The following is a 17,836-nucleotide window of genomic DNA, read 5'->3' on the forward strand; positions in this document are numbered from 1 at the left end:
TTCTGTGATTCTGTGATACTGTGATTCTGTGTGATCTCTTCCCCAGGGACTGAAGGACTGAGCAATTTGCTTTTTTTTTTTTTTTTGTCAAGCACCCTATGACAACTGTAGTGTATCATATATATTTTATAAACATAATTCTATTCTTCTTGCAATCTATAAACATGGAAACAAAAAATCCTATTAGTGAAGTATGTCTGTCTAACAATGCTACCTGCCTTGACACTTTTGGACTAGCTGGGAAATAGAAGTCCCCAATGCATCAGCTTTTGATTTGCATTTCTCAGGAACTTAAATGAGCTAGGTGCAAGCAGTCCTATATTTACATGAAATAAAATAGCACATAGGGGCATGGAAACAGAATCCATCCAAGATCTCATTTTAGTTATAGGGATTTACAAAATGCCACACTTTAAGAAAAAATAGTTGTCTTTCAATGTTCAAGATGCGAGGAAGGACTGAGTTTTATCACATCAGAGTTGCTTTTTGAGAAGAATTAGCTCTGTGTGCCAATTGAGGAGGACCAGCCACTTCCCAGTTTAATGACTAGCCTAGAGCCAAGGCAGGGAGGTACTCGGAGAAGCAACGGGCTGTCTGGAACAAGAGGGCATTCCAGTTCAGGCAATTGGAATTACACCGACGACAGCAGAAAGTCAGTGTTAACGGGAACTGGGTAGCTGGTGACCTGTACTACCTTTAAGTGAAAAAACCAAATAAGGCTGAAGTAGAGAAGAAGGCCCCAAGGTAGGCTTTGATAAATTGAAGTCCATTATTTGAGTTAGCTTGGACGTTAGTGTTCAGAGCTGAATGAAATCAAGCAGCGGGGAAGGACCACCTTGTGTGGGGCAGAGCATTCCGGGAGGCTTTCATGCACCTTGGAGTCTTATTAAATCTGTGTTTACCAAAACACATTTATGGCAATAACAAGAATGGCTGGAAGAGATGCTGGGTAGCAAGCAGACTACAAGGAGCATAAACATTAGAACAGAACACAGCACAGCGAGATACAGTATATTATCCCAGCATCATAGTAATACGACTGCTGTGAGATGCTTCTTGACTGACTGACTATACACTGAATAAATCTAGGATTTAGTATTACTTAGGGCAAGTGAGGGACAGACGTGTTACACCTGTTTTAGGAGGTCTAGCCCTAAGTTTGCACATAATGAACCTCATTCTGTAATGTAGTGAAAGAGAAACACAAATTAATATTATTTATCTTTGTTTTGTCAAGGACCTTGAGTAAAACATATGCAAACAATTCTGCTAAAGGTAAGGAATCCCATAAGAAAGCTCCCTAGCAGAAAACGCAGTCCCCCGTGGTAGATGTCCAAAACCATTAGGGCATCGATGGAAACTGCTGATAATATGTAACCAGTATTTAGGGCTAGAATGATTTGTCCCTCTCCTGTGAGGTGACTCCTTTCCTTAAAGGGTTAAATATCCCTATTTGAAATTATGTATGCCTGAAGTGAACTGCAATTAAACCGTAAAAATAAAAACAAACAAAAGCCAAACCAACCACAGAACAGAACCAGATGAAAATTCACACCAGAGCCATTTGACTGGGGGAGGGCACACTTACGTGAGAGAAGGAGGTGGAAGTCCCTGTAAGGTTGTGGGGAGGTGAGCACCAGCGAAGGGATCCAGCCCCTTCGCAAGCTGTACTTGTGACAGAGAAGCAGGGCAGCCAGAGGCTCAAACAGTGGAAGAAAGACAAGGAATCAGTCTTCCTTTTGAGGAGGTGTTACAGTACGCCCCTGTGGTGGTTGTTGACCTAGCTGGACTGCATGTCTCCCAACGTGGATTTGTGGCTGAAGCTGATGAGGGTGAGGGAGGAGGCCTGTGCCAAGGCAGGAGCTGGAACTGGGTTTGCTGGGTCCTTGATTTCCCATCTGCATTGGGGTGTGGGAGCTGCACATCCACTGCAGAGCCAGAGTTCCCAATGTCTGTCTTCTCACCTTCCCTCCTGAGAGTGGATGGGACATGCAAAGGGTTTGTGTCACTGATGGGACCAGCATGGGGCCCACCAGGCAGGCCAGGAGAAGCCCTCCCTGGTGCTGCCCACTGGAGGCATAAGGAGACAGGACACTTATCCTAGGTTTCCTAGAAATGGGTCTCTTCCCCCAAGACTGACTGTGCTGGAGAGTGATTTTCTTCCTCAACAGCAACAGCAGAAGGTATGGCATCTAGCTACAATAGACAACATGGAGCTGCTGTCTTATCAGCATTACTATGCCGATATCCTCAAGTGAGTTTATTTCTAGTAAGCCTTCATGTCCCATCCTTGTAGCACTAATTAGAGGTGTTATGCATTACAATTCCATTGTCTTGCTCTGCATAAAAGATATTGAAATAAGTCGATATGAAACTGAGGCAGACACAGGTAATGGAGAATTTGTACATGTGGTCAGTATATAAGCCATATCCAGCAGAAGTGAGAAACATACCTGTTTATGCTTTTTTCTGATTACTTTTTGCCAAAGTAGAAAACAACCTTGCAAATGTCCTCTTAATATAAAAATTGATGTCTTTGTAGTTATGGAAGGCTGGCATCATCTGGAACATATTGCATAGTCTGTGTTAGTCACAGGTTTCAGATGATACCAATGAGACATTCATGAAAAATATTGTGCCTAAAAGGAAGATTTCTTAAATGACTGCAATGACAGACAATTCATGATGCTACTTTAAATCTGCAGAACTGTAGCGAATGTGTGTGTGTGTGTGTGCGCGCGCGCGCGCACGCGTGTGTGTGTGTGTGTCACCACAGAGAGGGTGCAGGAACAGCTGCAAAACCATGGATGAAATGCAAAGACTAAATTTATGCTTGCTACCTCACCAGCCAGAGGATTCCCAAAGCAGCACCCAGGGAGAGTGACACAAGTGAGGTTGCAGGCATTTCATCCTTGGATTGGTGACTGCTCTGGCATCCTGTCTGTGCTGACTTACAGAGTGTGCTCCAGTTGAGATGTGCTACCAGAGCTATTCTGTTGCTTTCTCATGATCACAGTTTAGTCCGAGGATGAACTTGCAAAGGTTCCAGGTTGCCTCCAGCAACTTGACTTCCAGCCCACCAAGCAGGTTTCAAACGACACACTAAGTGCACCACCTCGTGACCATAACAAGTATCTCCAAGGCTGGGAACTGGAGGGTCACAAGATGGTGAACTCTTTAGGTGCTCAGATCTGAACCACATGATTTATTTTTCCAAACATCCCTTTTGGATGACATAGGAAGTATCTGCACAAAGGGCAGTGGTGAGTGCTGAATCTAATGCTAAGCTGCACAAAGTTGAAGAGCCTTTGTTTCATTGCAGTTTGGGACAAAAGTGAGTTTTGAGGTTTTTAAAAGACAGTGAACTATCTTCAGTGCAGTCCCTAACCCAGAGACTGGATTAGGCTTGACTGGCTATCTGAGTTTCTTCTAGAGTTTCTGGACATCCTTCACTCCAGCCCTAAGACCACTCTTCCAACTAATAACAGCTAATTCAAAGCCTACCAAGCCTCATTAAGAACATTGACTATTACAGTATGGTTAAACTAGCAGAGCTCTAAATGATTGTTCACCCTTGGGGTGACTTTTGACTCCTACGGCCTGATTTCGTCAAGCAAAAGGTGAATACAAACTAAATGTGATGAGCTCCTACATGAACTGGGGTTCCAGCCTTTCCAGGGCTTTAATAGACCTCTTTTTCTTCAGACAAAAATCTGATGGCTGTGACTAGCCCAGGATGGAGTGGAAGGTCTTCATATATTAAGTTTTTTCTGTTGTTCGACAACAACAGAAAATTGTAAAATTCAGTTTCACTTTGGTGATTCCAGGAGCATGCGTGCATCCATAAAAATAAGGTCTAGCCTCAGGAAATATGTTTTTAAAAATGCATCCTCTCACATGAAGATGATAATATGGATTAAGTAGGTGACATTTTTATTCAGGAATAAATAACCATATCCCTAAGTACCTCGTCTACTCGCTTTTTAAATACATCCAGGGATGGTGACTCCACCACCTCTCTGGGCAGCCTGTTCCAGCCTCTGACAACCCTCTCAGTAAAGAACTTCCTCCTTATCTCTAACCTGAACCTCCCTTGGTACACATTGGTGCCATTTCCCCTTGTTCTCTCCTCCATCACCTGGGAGAAGAGACCAGCACCCACCTCTCTACAACCTCCCTTGAGGTAGTTGTAGGTGGTGATGAGGTCTCCCCTCAGCCTTCTCCAGGCTAAACAACCCCAGTTCCCTCAGCCGCTCCTCATAAGGCTTGTTCTCCAGACCCCTCACCATCCTTGTGGCTCTTCTCTGAACACGCTCCAGAATCTCAGCACCCTTCTTATAGGGCTCTTCTTCTTAGGGCCCAGAACTGAACGCAGTACTCGAGGTGTGGCCTCACCAGTGCCGAGTACAGGGGGATAATCACCTCCCTGGACCTGCTGGTACCCACACAAAGCAAAAGAAAGTACAAGTTCTGCTTTGTGCTTCTAAACTTGAACTTTTCATTCAGTTCAGTTTTCATTCTGGCTTTTCAAGACTTGTTATACTGTCTGTGCATCCAAGAAATTACTGCCTATTTCTGGATGGCTCTGTGGTTTTCCATCTGAGGTGTCCAATCCTCCATCTGTGCATAGATGCAAATATAATCATTGTCTATCTCCAGTTTATAAGGCTGGAGGCATTTTAAAACACGAAGATCATATTTAAGCAAGGCTAGCTATTCAGCGTTTGAAAGCAGTAGTGGATAAATGCAATTTTAAAAGGCTTTCCTTCTTACAACTTGGGAAAAAAAAGGCTTGCATTGCAAACAGGGTTTTTTTAAGTGACTCCTGTGTCAATGTCTCAAAAAGGAGAAAAAAAGCATCTTTTACTACAGTGCTGAAAAATGTCATTTTTATTCCATTTATCGACATAGAAGAAAATTAGTGCTGATAAATTTAAGAAAAAATGGAAATGAAGTGTCATTTTTAACAGTAATTTAAATTCTAATTGTAAGAGAAACCCCATAACACACTCAAACTTGCACTTCATTGTAATACACTGCTGCCATTCCAGGCTAATTAATCCAAGTCAGTTATCTAATTACAACAAATACAGGATATAATTGAGTGTTCAAAAGATCATGTATAACTGGCACGAAAGCCTCAGAGTAAGTGCTAGGTCTAAGATGAACGTTTCCAGGGAGACAACCATCTTGACGTGCAGACATCTTGAGAATGACTCAATATAAAAACTTTACGGATGTTTTCATTTCCATTTCCATAGTCATCCTGGCAATGTTTTGGTTTAGGTCAAGTAAGTGTAAAAGAGTAATGGCAAAATTTCAAAAAGCAAAAGCAGATGAAAATGCAGAAACCTGTTTTTGCAGTGATAACCAAACTGAGGGTGGGCTATTCTATTCAGCTGGCAAAGACTCTCTGTAAAACACAGCAAAGCAAAGGCCAAATTAGAAATCTCATTACTCAAGATGCAGAGGAGGGTTCTCTCTCCTTTATTCCCCTTTTAGATGAGTTTCTGCCAGTAAGCACAAATTGTAGTTCCTACATCTTTTAAATTTTGCCCCTCCATGGGAGGTGTAGATCACTAAGGAGTTAATCTTGACATTTAACTCCATTTATGTTTTATCCTCAAAAATAAGTAAAAATGAATATACCAAGCCAATGTTTGTACATATATTATATGAGCCACCAATGAAATACTCTGAAGCAAAATAACACAATATTAATACAATGGAGTAGAAATAAATAAATAATAAATCATATTCTGTGGATGGGGCAGAGGCCATAAGCTGCTCTAGAGAAATAAGTGAGGTATGCCTGGTCATCTTGAACACAGAAATTAAGAAAGATCACAACGTAAACCTAATGTCTTAAGGGCATTACTGAGATGTTGGGTTTTTTTAAAGGTACAGTGCAACTCAGGAACATGTCTGTTACTTGCCGAACTCCATCAGAAAAAAAGTTTAAATACATAAACCAAATCCATTTATTTTAAGAAGTTATACTGTTTTGGAGTTTTTTTGTTTTGTTTTTTTGGGGGGTTTTTTTCTTTCTTTTTTCTTTTTTTTTTTTTTTTACAGACACATAAAGAAACTAGGTGAAAAAATACATTTTCTGGACAAAAAAAACAGTTACTCTTGCACCACTTTTAAGAAGACACAAGACAGTAAAATAATAATAATCACTGCACTCATTTGAATGAAGCCAAACAGGTAACAGTTCAGGTGCAGCTGATTTGGAAAAAGTAATGCAACTGAAAACTAGCTCTTGATCAACTTGGCTTCTACTGCCATCTGCTGAAACAACAGTATTTTTCCCCTTGAAACCATAGCTAATATAGAATTTAAATTAATCCACTGCATTAGAAGTGTCACAAAGAAGATGAGGTGCTTGAGTAATCTAAGTGCACATCCAGAGCACCATACACCGAACCTAGTAAACCAAGGATCTTCTCTTGAATGATGCCAACCTGCTCAGAAGGGCAATAGTCATCCAAACTTGACCTGTAACAAGGATTTTAAAAAGCATGAGTACAGATATCACCACCATCACCACATTTAGTATTCGTGTAGTACTCTGTGTTTAGGCTGAAGCTACTTTTAAGCTGTGGCAAGTTCTGCCTCCCAGTATCTCTCCAAAGTGCAGTGTTGTGCTTCTTCTCATTACTTTCACTGGTATCAGTTTGCATGACGTTGAATAGAAAGTCTGGAGCAGATCAGGAATGTGACCTATTCATCCTTCCAATTCTACTCTCTTCCTGACTCAGACACAGAACATGCTGCCAGTCAAAGTTCAAGCAATTATCTCATTAAAGGACTGGAGGAAAGTTAAAATTGAAACATTCAAATGCTACCAGTAAAATATGTAGGAAAGCTTGCAAAACATCTGCACAATCCCTTGGATATAGCATTACTTACAGTATCTATTAATGAACTGCAAAGAGATACTAGTCAAAAAGCAGAGCTGACACTTCTTGGATTTTGTATCTATCAAGATCTACATAAATGATTCTGTATTTTCTCTGAAGCAGTGGATCATAACCCTGCAATTATCAGGAAATACAGCTTTCTTTTATTTTAAGTATTACCCATGCTATTTCTTGTTGACAAAACCAATTCCATGTCAGTTTCTGCTATTGTTGCCTGCCCTTCAAGGGCACAATTAGTATTTCTGAAGTGATTAAATTTGTCAACAGATACAGTGTGGTCTTCAAATTAAGTTCTTCGAGGACAGATTCCTGGTTCTCACAGGTCCTTGGCCTCAAACTCCATCCTCTTCTCCCAGATAATTCCCTTACAGTCCTGGAAGCATAACTTTTACCCCATTCATAGCTTTACTAGAGCTTTCTAGAATATAAATCCCTTTCAGCCTATTAGATAAAAAAAACTTCCATCAGAAGTTTCACAAAGAATAAAAATCTTGTCTGTAGTACAATGAACCCTAGAACAAGAGTAAGGAAGGTGTGATTTCAGCCCATGAAGGCTTGTCCAAGCTGGCCTTGCTCTAACACAAGTAATAAAAGTAGCGGAGATGTATGAACCCCAGTGACAGCTATCAATCTCAACAGACAAAAGGCCTCATCACAGGTTTTATACAGCCTGTGCTGAAGCTCATTAAGTCATTTTCAGTGCTTTTGAAATCTGTACTAGCTACTCTAAAGTGCAGTAAAACCGGCCATCAGCACAGAACCTTCTCTTAGCTGTGCGGAAACTGTTACTGCCTTATGATCAACATTTTCAAATGTCAATTTTCACTGTAAGGATTCCACTTTAAGACAGACTCTAAGATACACCAAGCAGTGCTATATTGATAGAATTACTTAGCTCCCTAAACACAGTCTGAGCGTTTTAAAGTATCTACACAGTCTTACCGAGCAACTGTCACAAGTGTGGGCTTAGGCATATCTTTTAGTAGAATTTTAATGGACTGGATGAGGCCTTCAATCTCCTCTTCAGTGCTAACATGGTGGGGAAGTTCCACATAATCACAGGTCAGACCAGCCTGATGGACCTACATGTAAATTAAACAGAGATTTAATTGCTCTCGATGAATTATTCATATAGCTTATCCATGTAAAAAGTCTCTAAGATACCATCTCTAGCCCAGTAGGTAACTTACACCTCTTCAGCCAGTAAGAGTTGGGTTTTTTCCCCCAGCTTGTTCTTTAATCAAAAACATTAAAATTCTGGAGGTTCTATGTATTGTTTCATTATCTTCAGTACACTGTACCTCTCCTACAAATTCAGAGTATGCTGCAGCCTTTGAAGATGATAGGTCTGATCTTTTACAAATTGGTACCTTAAGTTAAGTTCAACAAAGTATATCAACAGATCCTAGAGAAATTAAACCTTTCTTCACAGGAAGCAGCCTGAGAGGTCACAGTCCTGAAAGAGGACATTAACATTGCCTAAATATAGACAAGCAGAATAGAATTTTAGAAGTTTTAAAAAGAAAAGTTGTCCTCAGTAATAAGACATAAAAAGGGAAAACTACCAAAATCTCATTAAGTCCTGAATCAAGAAGCAAGTCTGAAATGAAGCATGATCTTTGCCCTCCCTGTTGAAGCTATGCCTTTGAAATCTGTCTACTTTCTGCTCTCTTACCTAGTCACCTACCATTTCGTAGTCTGGGCTTTCCATCCTGGTTTTCAAACTGTGAACTAGTTGAACAAGTGACTTCATTCTGGAGTTAAAACAAAACCAAAACTTGTTACATAAACAGTTGGAAACACATATGTTTACCTTAGGTAGTCAGAAAAAAAAAATACCCCCGTGTCATCTTGGGCCTAAGAAAAAATGAAAATCATCACTACTATCGTACTGTTTCACCAGGTCTTTCTTAGCAAGCCCCTATATTCATACCTCTGGCAAGACTTCTTTGCACTTCTCTCAGGGCAGACCTGGAGAAAAACTGTTGTAGCTCAAACTTACATGATCTTGCTAAGAAATGCTTGTGATTACTGTTGCATGAGTCTGGCAGTAACCGCTGCATTTGACAGGGAAAACGAGTGATTTGCCTATCAAGGGGAAGCTTAGACTTTTGCTGCTTCTTTTCAGCAGAAAATATTTAGTTTAAAAGCACAGCAGGTGCTGCTGAGATGCTTTGTGGACACTGTTGTTCAGGTACAGCCTTTCATTCACTTTCATCTTTCTTCAGAAAGCAGAACCTTTGGGAACATAAAAAAAGTCCTTCTCCAGATCCTCTGCAGTTTCTTGCTTTTTTGAGAGCTCTGCTTCACACAAAACACTAAATTTTTAGTCACCAAATCTGCCTTCCTTCACAGGCAACAGAATTTGCATGAAGCTGTACAAGGCTGATCTTGGAAGGCTTACTATGGCAGTGAAGACAGCAGATTGCCTTTTCTTTTGTTTCATCCGACTCTTTTTCCTCTAGAACTAAAGGAAAAATATTAGTCTTGCATAGGTCCTATCCAGCTTCTCCCCTTTTCTGTTAGCAAAGTGCTAGGCTAATCAGTTCCCAAACTACTGTGCCTTTTAAACCATTTAGAAATCTCCTACCCAGGATATGAAGCCCACTTCTGTAGGGTCTCTTCATCATCACTGTCACACAAATCTGCAAATGCTGCTTCCAGATCTTCTAGCTGATGAACACGATTTTCAACACAATCCAGCAAGCTCTCCTTTAAATAAGCATATATAAAAAGTATGTTAGGAAGAAAAGAGGTAAGAACGTCATGGCTTAACAAATACCATGATTTAAATTCTGAAATGACTGATCTTCTGGGAGTGCGGAATCAGAAACAACTGCTTCATTACTACAGAACATCTTTTCAAGAGTATCAGAATGAATGCCTGCAGGAGTTGTTACACCTTCAGAAGAAATCATCTCTCTCTGCTGTCTTTCCCACAACAAATAAAAAAGCCACATCTACATGCTGTTAGAATACACCGTGGAGAGCTAAGAAACTGCTTATGATGAATTATTGGGTTTCTTTCTATAGCACTGAAATGCTCTGATGAGTAAAAGCTTCTCATTTTATAATGAAAAGAGAATTTAATTTTGTAAGTTTTTTTAAAAAATATTAGATCAAATGCATTTTCAAAAAAAAAAAGCACAAAATAGGCTATTTGATGCTATGGAATTGTTTCAACTCTGCCAACTCCACACACAAAACCCAAAAAAAACCCCAAACCAAAGCCCTGTTGAGCCATAAAAAGCACCAGATTGCAGATGACTCACTATGTTTTCATTTCTTTCTTGTCAATTACCACTTGTTTACAGAAATTACTTTTCACACTCATGCTAAATATTTATGCAGTTCACACATTTAACCAAAATGTTTCACAGGAAAGAACTCCAGAGATGCTGCTGATTAGCATTCAGCATGCTGCATAGCTTAATTGGAGATCACTTCATTAAGCACCTTTCATACGTTCCTTCCTTGTTGTAACTCATTTTTACTGGGTAAATTGAAAGAATCATTCCCTCATACATCTCACAAGGACATACCATACCTCTGCTGCATTTCTATGAGGCTTCTGGAAACTGTACAACTCTTGCAAAAGCTCATATTCTGTCTTTGAAAAAGAAAAAAAAGAGGCAAAAAATTAGGCTCCTCAAAAAAGAAACAAAATCCTCAAAGTCCTCCTTCTTCAAAAAAAGAACTTGATCACTAAGATTATTCCTCTGCTCTAGTACTGCAGACTCTCTGTAAATGCAGGTGAGGAAGATGCTGTGAGGCTTGAGAAAGCAGTATTTCATGGCCTCAGCCAAACATTTTGCAACTGCTTAACTTTAAACCTGACTTCAAGGACATAGCTTTAAAATCTAAGTATTTACAGTCTGTTAGTTAAAGAGTCTCTGAAATTAAACATACGTTTTGCTGAACTATGGTCCCACACATACATAGTAAAACTTGGATAGCAGATTTAGGCCAAGAAAACCAACAGGAGAGTATGATTGTAGACAAACAACAGACAGGTAAAGGCTGGTTGACCAATTTCACAGGTAAACTATGACAGGGGCTTGTCAGCCCTAATCCTTGATAATATTTAGATTTATTTAATCAAGGATAAACAGATGTCATTTATTTAACAGCATTCAAAAGGTGGACACGTTAATTTTTCAGCAGTAGAGGGAGAAAGAAAGGTAGACTTCAATTCTTTTAGAAGTACAAAGCATCTTTGGCACAATGTTTTGGATTTCAGACTCTTTTGGTGAGAAGACAATACTCTTCTGTATTGTGAACCATTTGCTTTTTAGTTTCTCCTTGTATTCTTATATCTCAAGTGTTAACTTGTCAAAAATTTTCAGATGAAATTATTGTACTTTACAGTAAAGGAAACTTAGCTAAGAAACATTAACTGCAAGTGATATCATTATATCAAAAAAGGTACACTGGGTTGCTCTGCACAAGTCCACTTCTGAAAGCTGTTCTTAGAACTGAGAACCCATCATAACACAAAACAAAATAACCCACAAGAAACAGAACACCCACCACCACCACCAACCTCCCCCAAAACCAACCAAACAAAAAACCCTCAAAACTCCTCCATTATTTTATTCAGAATGTATTTTACCTAAGAGAGGTATTGAATTTTATTCTTGTATGGTATGACACCCACAGTGCTTTCCCTTTGCTGTACACTTCTCTCTGTGATTCAGAGCAAATGCAAGTTGTTTGAAGATACTGTGATCATAAATACTGAATGTCAGAAGCTAACAGAGGTCAGGGACACTATATTCACTTATTTACGGTGAACAAGGAAGCAGTAGTCTAGCTGAAACTCAAGGATGTCAGATGTTCTCCAGCATAGGCTGAAGTTAAAACTGTGTCAAAGTGAGATTTAAATGCTACAGACAGAATATTGCAGAAGAATTTGTAAACATAAATGCCAAACCCAAATTTCAGGGCAGATTAATTAGTTCCTAAAGATCCTGTTCACATCAAGAAAAGCTGCTAACTGCTTTGCACCTTTCAGGATCTACGTATTTATGACTCTATACAGGTGAGCTACCTTTGCTGTGCAGGCAAGTTATACATGGAATACAAGGCAGAGTCTTAAGCTCAGAGCTATGACATCAGAGACAACAGCCACTTGCTCACCCTTGCACTTGGCAGTCCAGACAAAGCAAATGAGAGTAACAGCCTCTCATCAGGACAAGTTACCACCCTTTGGGGGTAAAAAATTATACAATCTGTCATCCTGTCCTGATGAAACTTGCTGCAGGTCTTTGGAGCATTACCTTTGGAAATGCAAGCATGGCTTTTATGTCCTAAGCAACAAGCAGAAACGAACCATACACCTCTGAGCTTGAATGGGCACTCAATACCTATTTCAAATACAAGGATCTATCCCTATTAGGTTGTTGTAATTCTTTGGAAAGTACACTCCCTTAGAATGTCTCTCCTTCAGATATGACTATGATTCATTAATCATGATCAACTGATGCACTAAAATAGCTTAGATGAAAGTTTCTCCATAGACATAATTACTAGGACTGGTACTCCTTTGTGAATGGTAAGAGGCCTTTCCATTGTCACACTTACCTGCGTGTACATTTCTTTGAATGGATTTTTGACTGAAAAAAAATCTAAGTCAATGTCCAAAACATATGCATCCCCTTTCTGCAGCACTTGGCAGACATCTTTAACAATTTCCCTTATTGGGCATCCACTGTTTCTGAGAGAGCCTGAAGTTGAGCACTCTGACAATGTTTCTGCCTTGTCTGGGGTGCTTGCATTTTGTACTTCCTTGGTCTTCAGACTTGGGGTGCTGTGACCAAGGTCACCAGGAACCACTGATGAAGAGGCAGAAGCGGTGCTTGCTGTGTCATCTGTATTTAGCTTCAGTTTCTTAGCAGATGCTACTTCGCCATTTTCTTCCTGATTGTTTGATGCTTCCGTAGGTTTGACGAGAATGACGTGTAAATTTAAAGGCTTCTGGTTTTCTAGCTGATCAGCAGGGACATAAAGACCATCACTTAGAAAGTAATGATCTGTACCTGTAACCCTACAGTTGACAATAACTCACAGTTAATACACATCTTTGCAAAGAGCTTAGGAAAAAGCACGTACACTTAAGGGATCCTGAGAAGAATGAACAGATGACTGATGAGTAACAAAAGCAATAAAACTGTGTACACAAAGATTACTTATGTTAACTGCAGGTTTTTAAACTGAAATGTTTTATACTTCTTTATTGCTTAATCAATATAATTCTCTCTGTAATTCTTATGAAAGTCCTATAAGGGTTTTGATGGATAAGAAAAAGATTCGACATTATGCACTACTAAGATTAACTTGCCATTGAATTGCATTTTAAAGACAACATTCAGAATTTACCGAGATACTGTCAATATTATGGCATGTAAGACTGAAAAGCTATGGATATTTTGTCTTAGATTGCCTATTTTATAAGAAAAATTCTGTTAGCTCTGTTTGAGAATTGTCCTGAAACCCACAGATGTTGATATTATGAATTAATAAGTAGCATTTAACTTTTCTTTACCACTGGTATAGATTCCCTGTTCTAAGTGAGGATGAATTCCCTATCAATGGAATTCATTTAATTAAAAACAAACAAACACAAACATTTATATTATTAGCATATGACAGCAGACAATTTACCTGATTGTAGTTGTTGATACGTCTTTCCCAACTAAAAAATGGTGTTTCCCTTCCAAAATCTGTTGAGCCCAGGGCGGGTGAAGCCATACTACTTGAGAAATGTGACCAGCATAAACAGCAGGCATAATCCAGTTCTCAATACTTAATTCACTGTAAAGAATGGAGAAAGACTGGAAACAATATTGTCACTTTCCCTGTAAGAACAACATGGTCTAGAACAAATATCTTCCACGTCTTGAAAACCCCCATGCAAATCAGCTTAAATTAGTACTCTGTGTAAAGTTCACATCATCAAGGAAACAAAAAAAGGGAAATCTTTATTCATAAGACAGATCAAAAATGTCTACAGTAGAATTAAAAAAGTTACAATTATAGAGTGCAATCAGATTCATTCCTAGTATGGCACTTTGACTACAAACTACACTGATCTGTTGTCCTTTTTGTCTTGATACATCACAGAGAAAAGTACAAGGAGCACCATCAATACTGTTTAGAATAACTTTAAACTCAGCTCAAGGCAGTATTTTACTGTAAGCTGCCTGAAGTAGATTTTAAAGATAATCTCAGGAATTCAACTGAGTCAATCAGCACCAACTTCCCTCGCTATAAACACCTCACTTTTTAGGTGTATGATAGCCCACAGAAAATTCTTATGCATCCAACAGAGAAAACAAAATACTGACTATGGGTAGCATGATACTACTTACATACCAATTACATCATATTGCTATTGCTGTAAATCATCATAACACTGAAGCAATCAATACTTATTTTAGAACAGGAAAAGAAAAACAATAGCAAAGATCACCCTGTGGCTTGTTACCTACCTAAGAAGTTGGGAGGAAATACTGATCTTAATGATCTTAATAGGTAAATCTTGTTCAATTTGACTTACTCACTATGTCAACATAGGAAATGTTACTACAATCTCAAAGTCATTTTTTCAGTATGAAAATGCTGTTTTAAAATCACAGCTCTTCAGACATAAAGCATCCACTCAGGATGCTGTCTTGTTATTCAGATGAAATACTAATTGGTGCAATAACATGATACACTACTCAACAACTAAACAAAGTAAAATTTCTAAGTCTTAAACACCTTGATACGCATCTTAAATACATGACCACATTCAAAAACCACAAACATAACTTTTTGCATCCAAAAACCAAAGTTTGCAGCAAAAGTGAAGAGACAGGAGATAGAACTTCAGGCTGACTTACACCTCTTTTGTTCATACGTCCTCTGCAGTCATTCCCATATTCATTGTAAATTAAAGGCAGCAGGAAGCAGACTTGAAAGTATTCTGATGCAGTACCCAGGACTTACCTAAAAAGAGCTTCTTTGTCAAATACAGTGTCTGCAGGCATATTCACAGGAATAAGAAGGTCTGGATGGGAATCAAGATGAACCAAGCTGATGTTACTGGCAGGAAGATGCTTTGAACCAATGGCACGATAGATGAAAGGCAGCACCTAAAACAACATGAATTAAAATATTTCCATTGTAAGCAGTGAGCTGAAAAATGCAACAGCTTTAAAAGCAAAAACACTAGTCCCACTCTTATTCCTCTAGAATTTGGGTTAGAGTAGGATGATACAGAAAACAATACAGAAAGGAAACAACTCCAGTGGCAAGACAGCTCACAAACTGTAATCATTATGAGCCCAAGAGAGAAGCTGCTGAAGAATCACAGCTCTACGCCCTCCTTCTTTCTTTATAGGAAGCCTTGTTTGCAGAAGCTCTTCTCACTAATCATTCAACTCAATTCCTAGGTTTTTTTCATTTACAACTGAACCCCAGGCACACTTTTCCTCTTCTGCAGAGCATTGTCCCTGCATTGCCTTCTCCATGCTATAAAGCTCTTCACCACACACGGGTGCTGTGGAGATAAAAGCATCTCATTACTTGCATTTTACAACTTAACTGATAGAGAGTGAAAACTGACCCCACCATCACTTAAACTGCAGCTGATCTTTTAACCTATCTCCCTTGAAGAAAGGGCTTAATTCCTAATCCCTACATGATTTAGTAGCTGTAATAAAGAGATTACCTTTCTCAACTGCCCAATCTTAACCTGTGCTGAAGGTCTTCACTTAAAGGTGGGGAAAAACAGGAGATGAGGCAACTCATCAATTTATAGCACAGAAAACCACTGAAGTACAATAATGTAGGGTCGTAAAATGAGAAAACTGATGGCTACCTTACACTGAACTACAGTACATGGAGTCCCTCCTACAGTTACGGGACAGTAACTGTCAGAACAAATCCAGCAAGGACCGTGAATCACAGCCCTATTATACAGGGGATGTGAGGACTGTAAAAGGACTGAGCAACAAACATTACACATGACCTCCACATTATAACAGAAACAGAGCTAATTTGTTGGCATAAAACTTACTAAAATTACAAGTCCCGTGTACTGCATGGGCATCACCATAAAACATGACTGACAGCTGAAATTTGGACTGTATTCCATCTATCTAGCAATAAATTCCTCAGTTTACCTACTACATATACAGTTATATGTACGCTACTATAGGCATATATATAGTAGGTAAAAGGTTAAAACCAACAAGGGTTCCCTGATCCATGACTTTAACTTTGGAAAAAGTAAGTAATCTGGCCTGCTTGAAAAACCTGCAATCTCTGCAATTAAAGTTAAAAAGTTCTCCTACTTGGGATTAAGAACAAAATTTCCTTTATACCAGCTGTTACTATTAATGAAAGTATGATGCATCCTCTTGCTCTAGAGGAACATCAGTGTCAGCAAAAGACTATACGAAAGTTCTGTGAAGTTCTTACACTTGGGATGAAAGGCTGTATAGGCTTTATGCAAGATAGACCAATGCATATACACACCTACACTGAAAACACAGTGTATATATTTAGTATCAACAGACTTGTTAAATTAATTAAAAGCAGAATTTTAGAGAGTAAAACAAAAGCAAATGATTAATAGTCATTATCTCAGTACTCCCATCACAGTGACACTCTTACTCCTTGGTTACCATGGAAAACCAGCTATCACAGAATTATAAATTTCAGTGAGTCTTAGCAAAAATGACCTGCATTAAACTATTTACTTACAAGTCCATAACATTATTTACTTTAAGAGACTCTATTACACAAAACTTTTCTGTTTGCAAAACACTGATGGAGTTAATATTACCCACTTCTGCCTTCAGAAGGTTTTCATGCGCCCAGCAGTCCTTACTGAAACAACCAGGCTTCTGCACCACTGGGTAAAGAATCTGCTTACTTAGGACTAAGACCTCAGCTTATGCCACTATCAACAAATCGTCTGAGAAAACAGAAACTGCAGTTCAACTCCTTCTTCAGCCCCTTGTTTAATTAACTAAAAAAGCAAAGTTCCACATTTAACATTTCTCATCAAGCGGCAGTCAATCTGCCTGTTAGGATGCAATTATATATTTACCAATTTGTTGCTGACATGTGATATACTGTGTAGGGTTGAGTTTTCAAGTGTTGCATGAATGCCTACCTAATTCTAAGAGCAGTGTAATGTACATATTACTTCCTTTTAGCTATAGCAACTACGGTCCAAAGGGAAAAAAATTAAAAGTCAGCAATAACTTGTTAAAGAGATGCCAAAATCCCATCATAGCATTGATTAAATTAATCGGGAAGGAAATTCAGGCCACCTGGGCACTCTACTGCGTTTAATGATTCCTAAGTGAAAGAGAAGGCAGGTTTAGGGGCTGTGCCTGGCTTTGGAGGTGAGGACTATTCCCTAGGAAGCGCCTGCAGCGGGGAGACTCCCGGCCACGCTCCTGGCGACTGCACAGCGAATCCACCGGGCACCTGTCTTCGCTCCCACCCACCGGACTAAGCCTCCGCACCGCGGAAAAAGAAAGAAAGAAACGAAGCCGTTCCCAATGTACCACCCGTGGGACTCCCCGTCCCACCGCCCGGCTCCCGGAACTCACGTCCTGGTGGTCCTCCACCACCCATACCGGCAGCGCCGGGTAGGCCCGCAGGCAGCCCCGGCGGGACTGGTCCTCGCTGCTAGCCGCCGGGCCGCTCATGCCGCAGCGGCCACAGGCCGGGCTAGGCAGGGCAAAGCAGACTCCGACAGCTCAGTACAGCCCTACCTCCCTTCCCGGCGGGGCGGTGCTTCCGCCCGCAGCGCCCTCCCAGCTCTTTCCCCTTCCGGAGCCGGCGCGCTGCAGGCCGGGCTGGCCTCGGCGGCGAGGCGGCAGGTGGGCTTGGCGGGCCCGGCTGCTTTCTGG

At 39.9% G+C, this 17,836-nt stretch overlaps 1 protein-coding gene across 1 annotated transcript; it reads right to left on the minus strand.

The window, feature by feature from the left end:
- Nucleotides 1–6,365: 6,365 nt before the first annotated feature.
- On the minus strand, nucleotides 6,366–17,632 carry LOC104541157 (chromosome unknown open reading frame, human C5orf22). Its single transcript, XM_010185137.1, has 9 exons — nucleotides 17,534–17,632; nucleotides 14,913–15,058; nucleotides 13,587–13,736; nucleotides 12,507–12,969; nucleotides 10,471–10,533; nucleotides 9,514–9,635; nucleotides 8,611–8,677; nucleotides 7,866–8,005; nucleotides 6,366–6,498 (listed from the first exon to the last, which is right to left on the minus strand). Exons 1-9 carry the CDS (start codon nucleotides 17,630–17,632, stop codon nucleotides 6,366–6,368), a joined length of 1,383 nt encoding a protein of 460 aa, XP_010183439.1.
- Between the last annotated feature and the right edge of the window lie 204 nt (nucleotides 17,633–17,836).

This window comes from Mesitornis unicolor, unplaced genomic scaffold, assembly GCF_000695765.1.
Source record: "Mesitornis unicolor isolate BGI_N332 unplaced genomic scaffold, ASM69576v1 scaffold18165, whole genome shotgun sequence".
Taxonomy (NCBI): Eukaryota; Metazoa; Chordata; class Aves; order Mesitornithiformes; family Mesitornithidae; genus Mesitornis; species Mesitornis unicolor.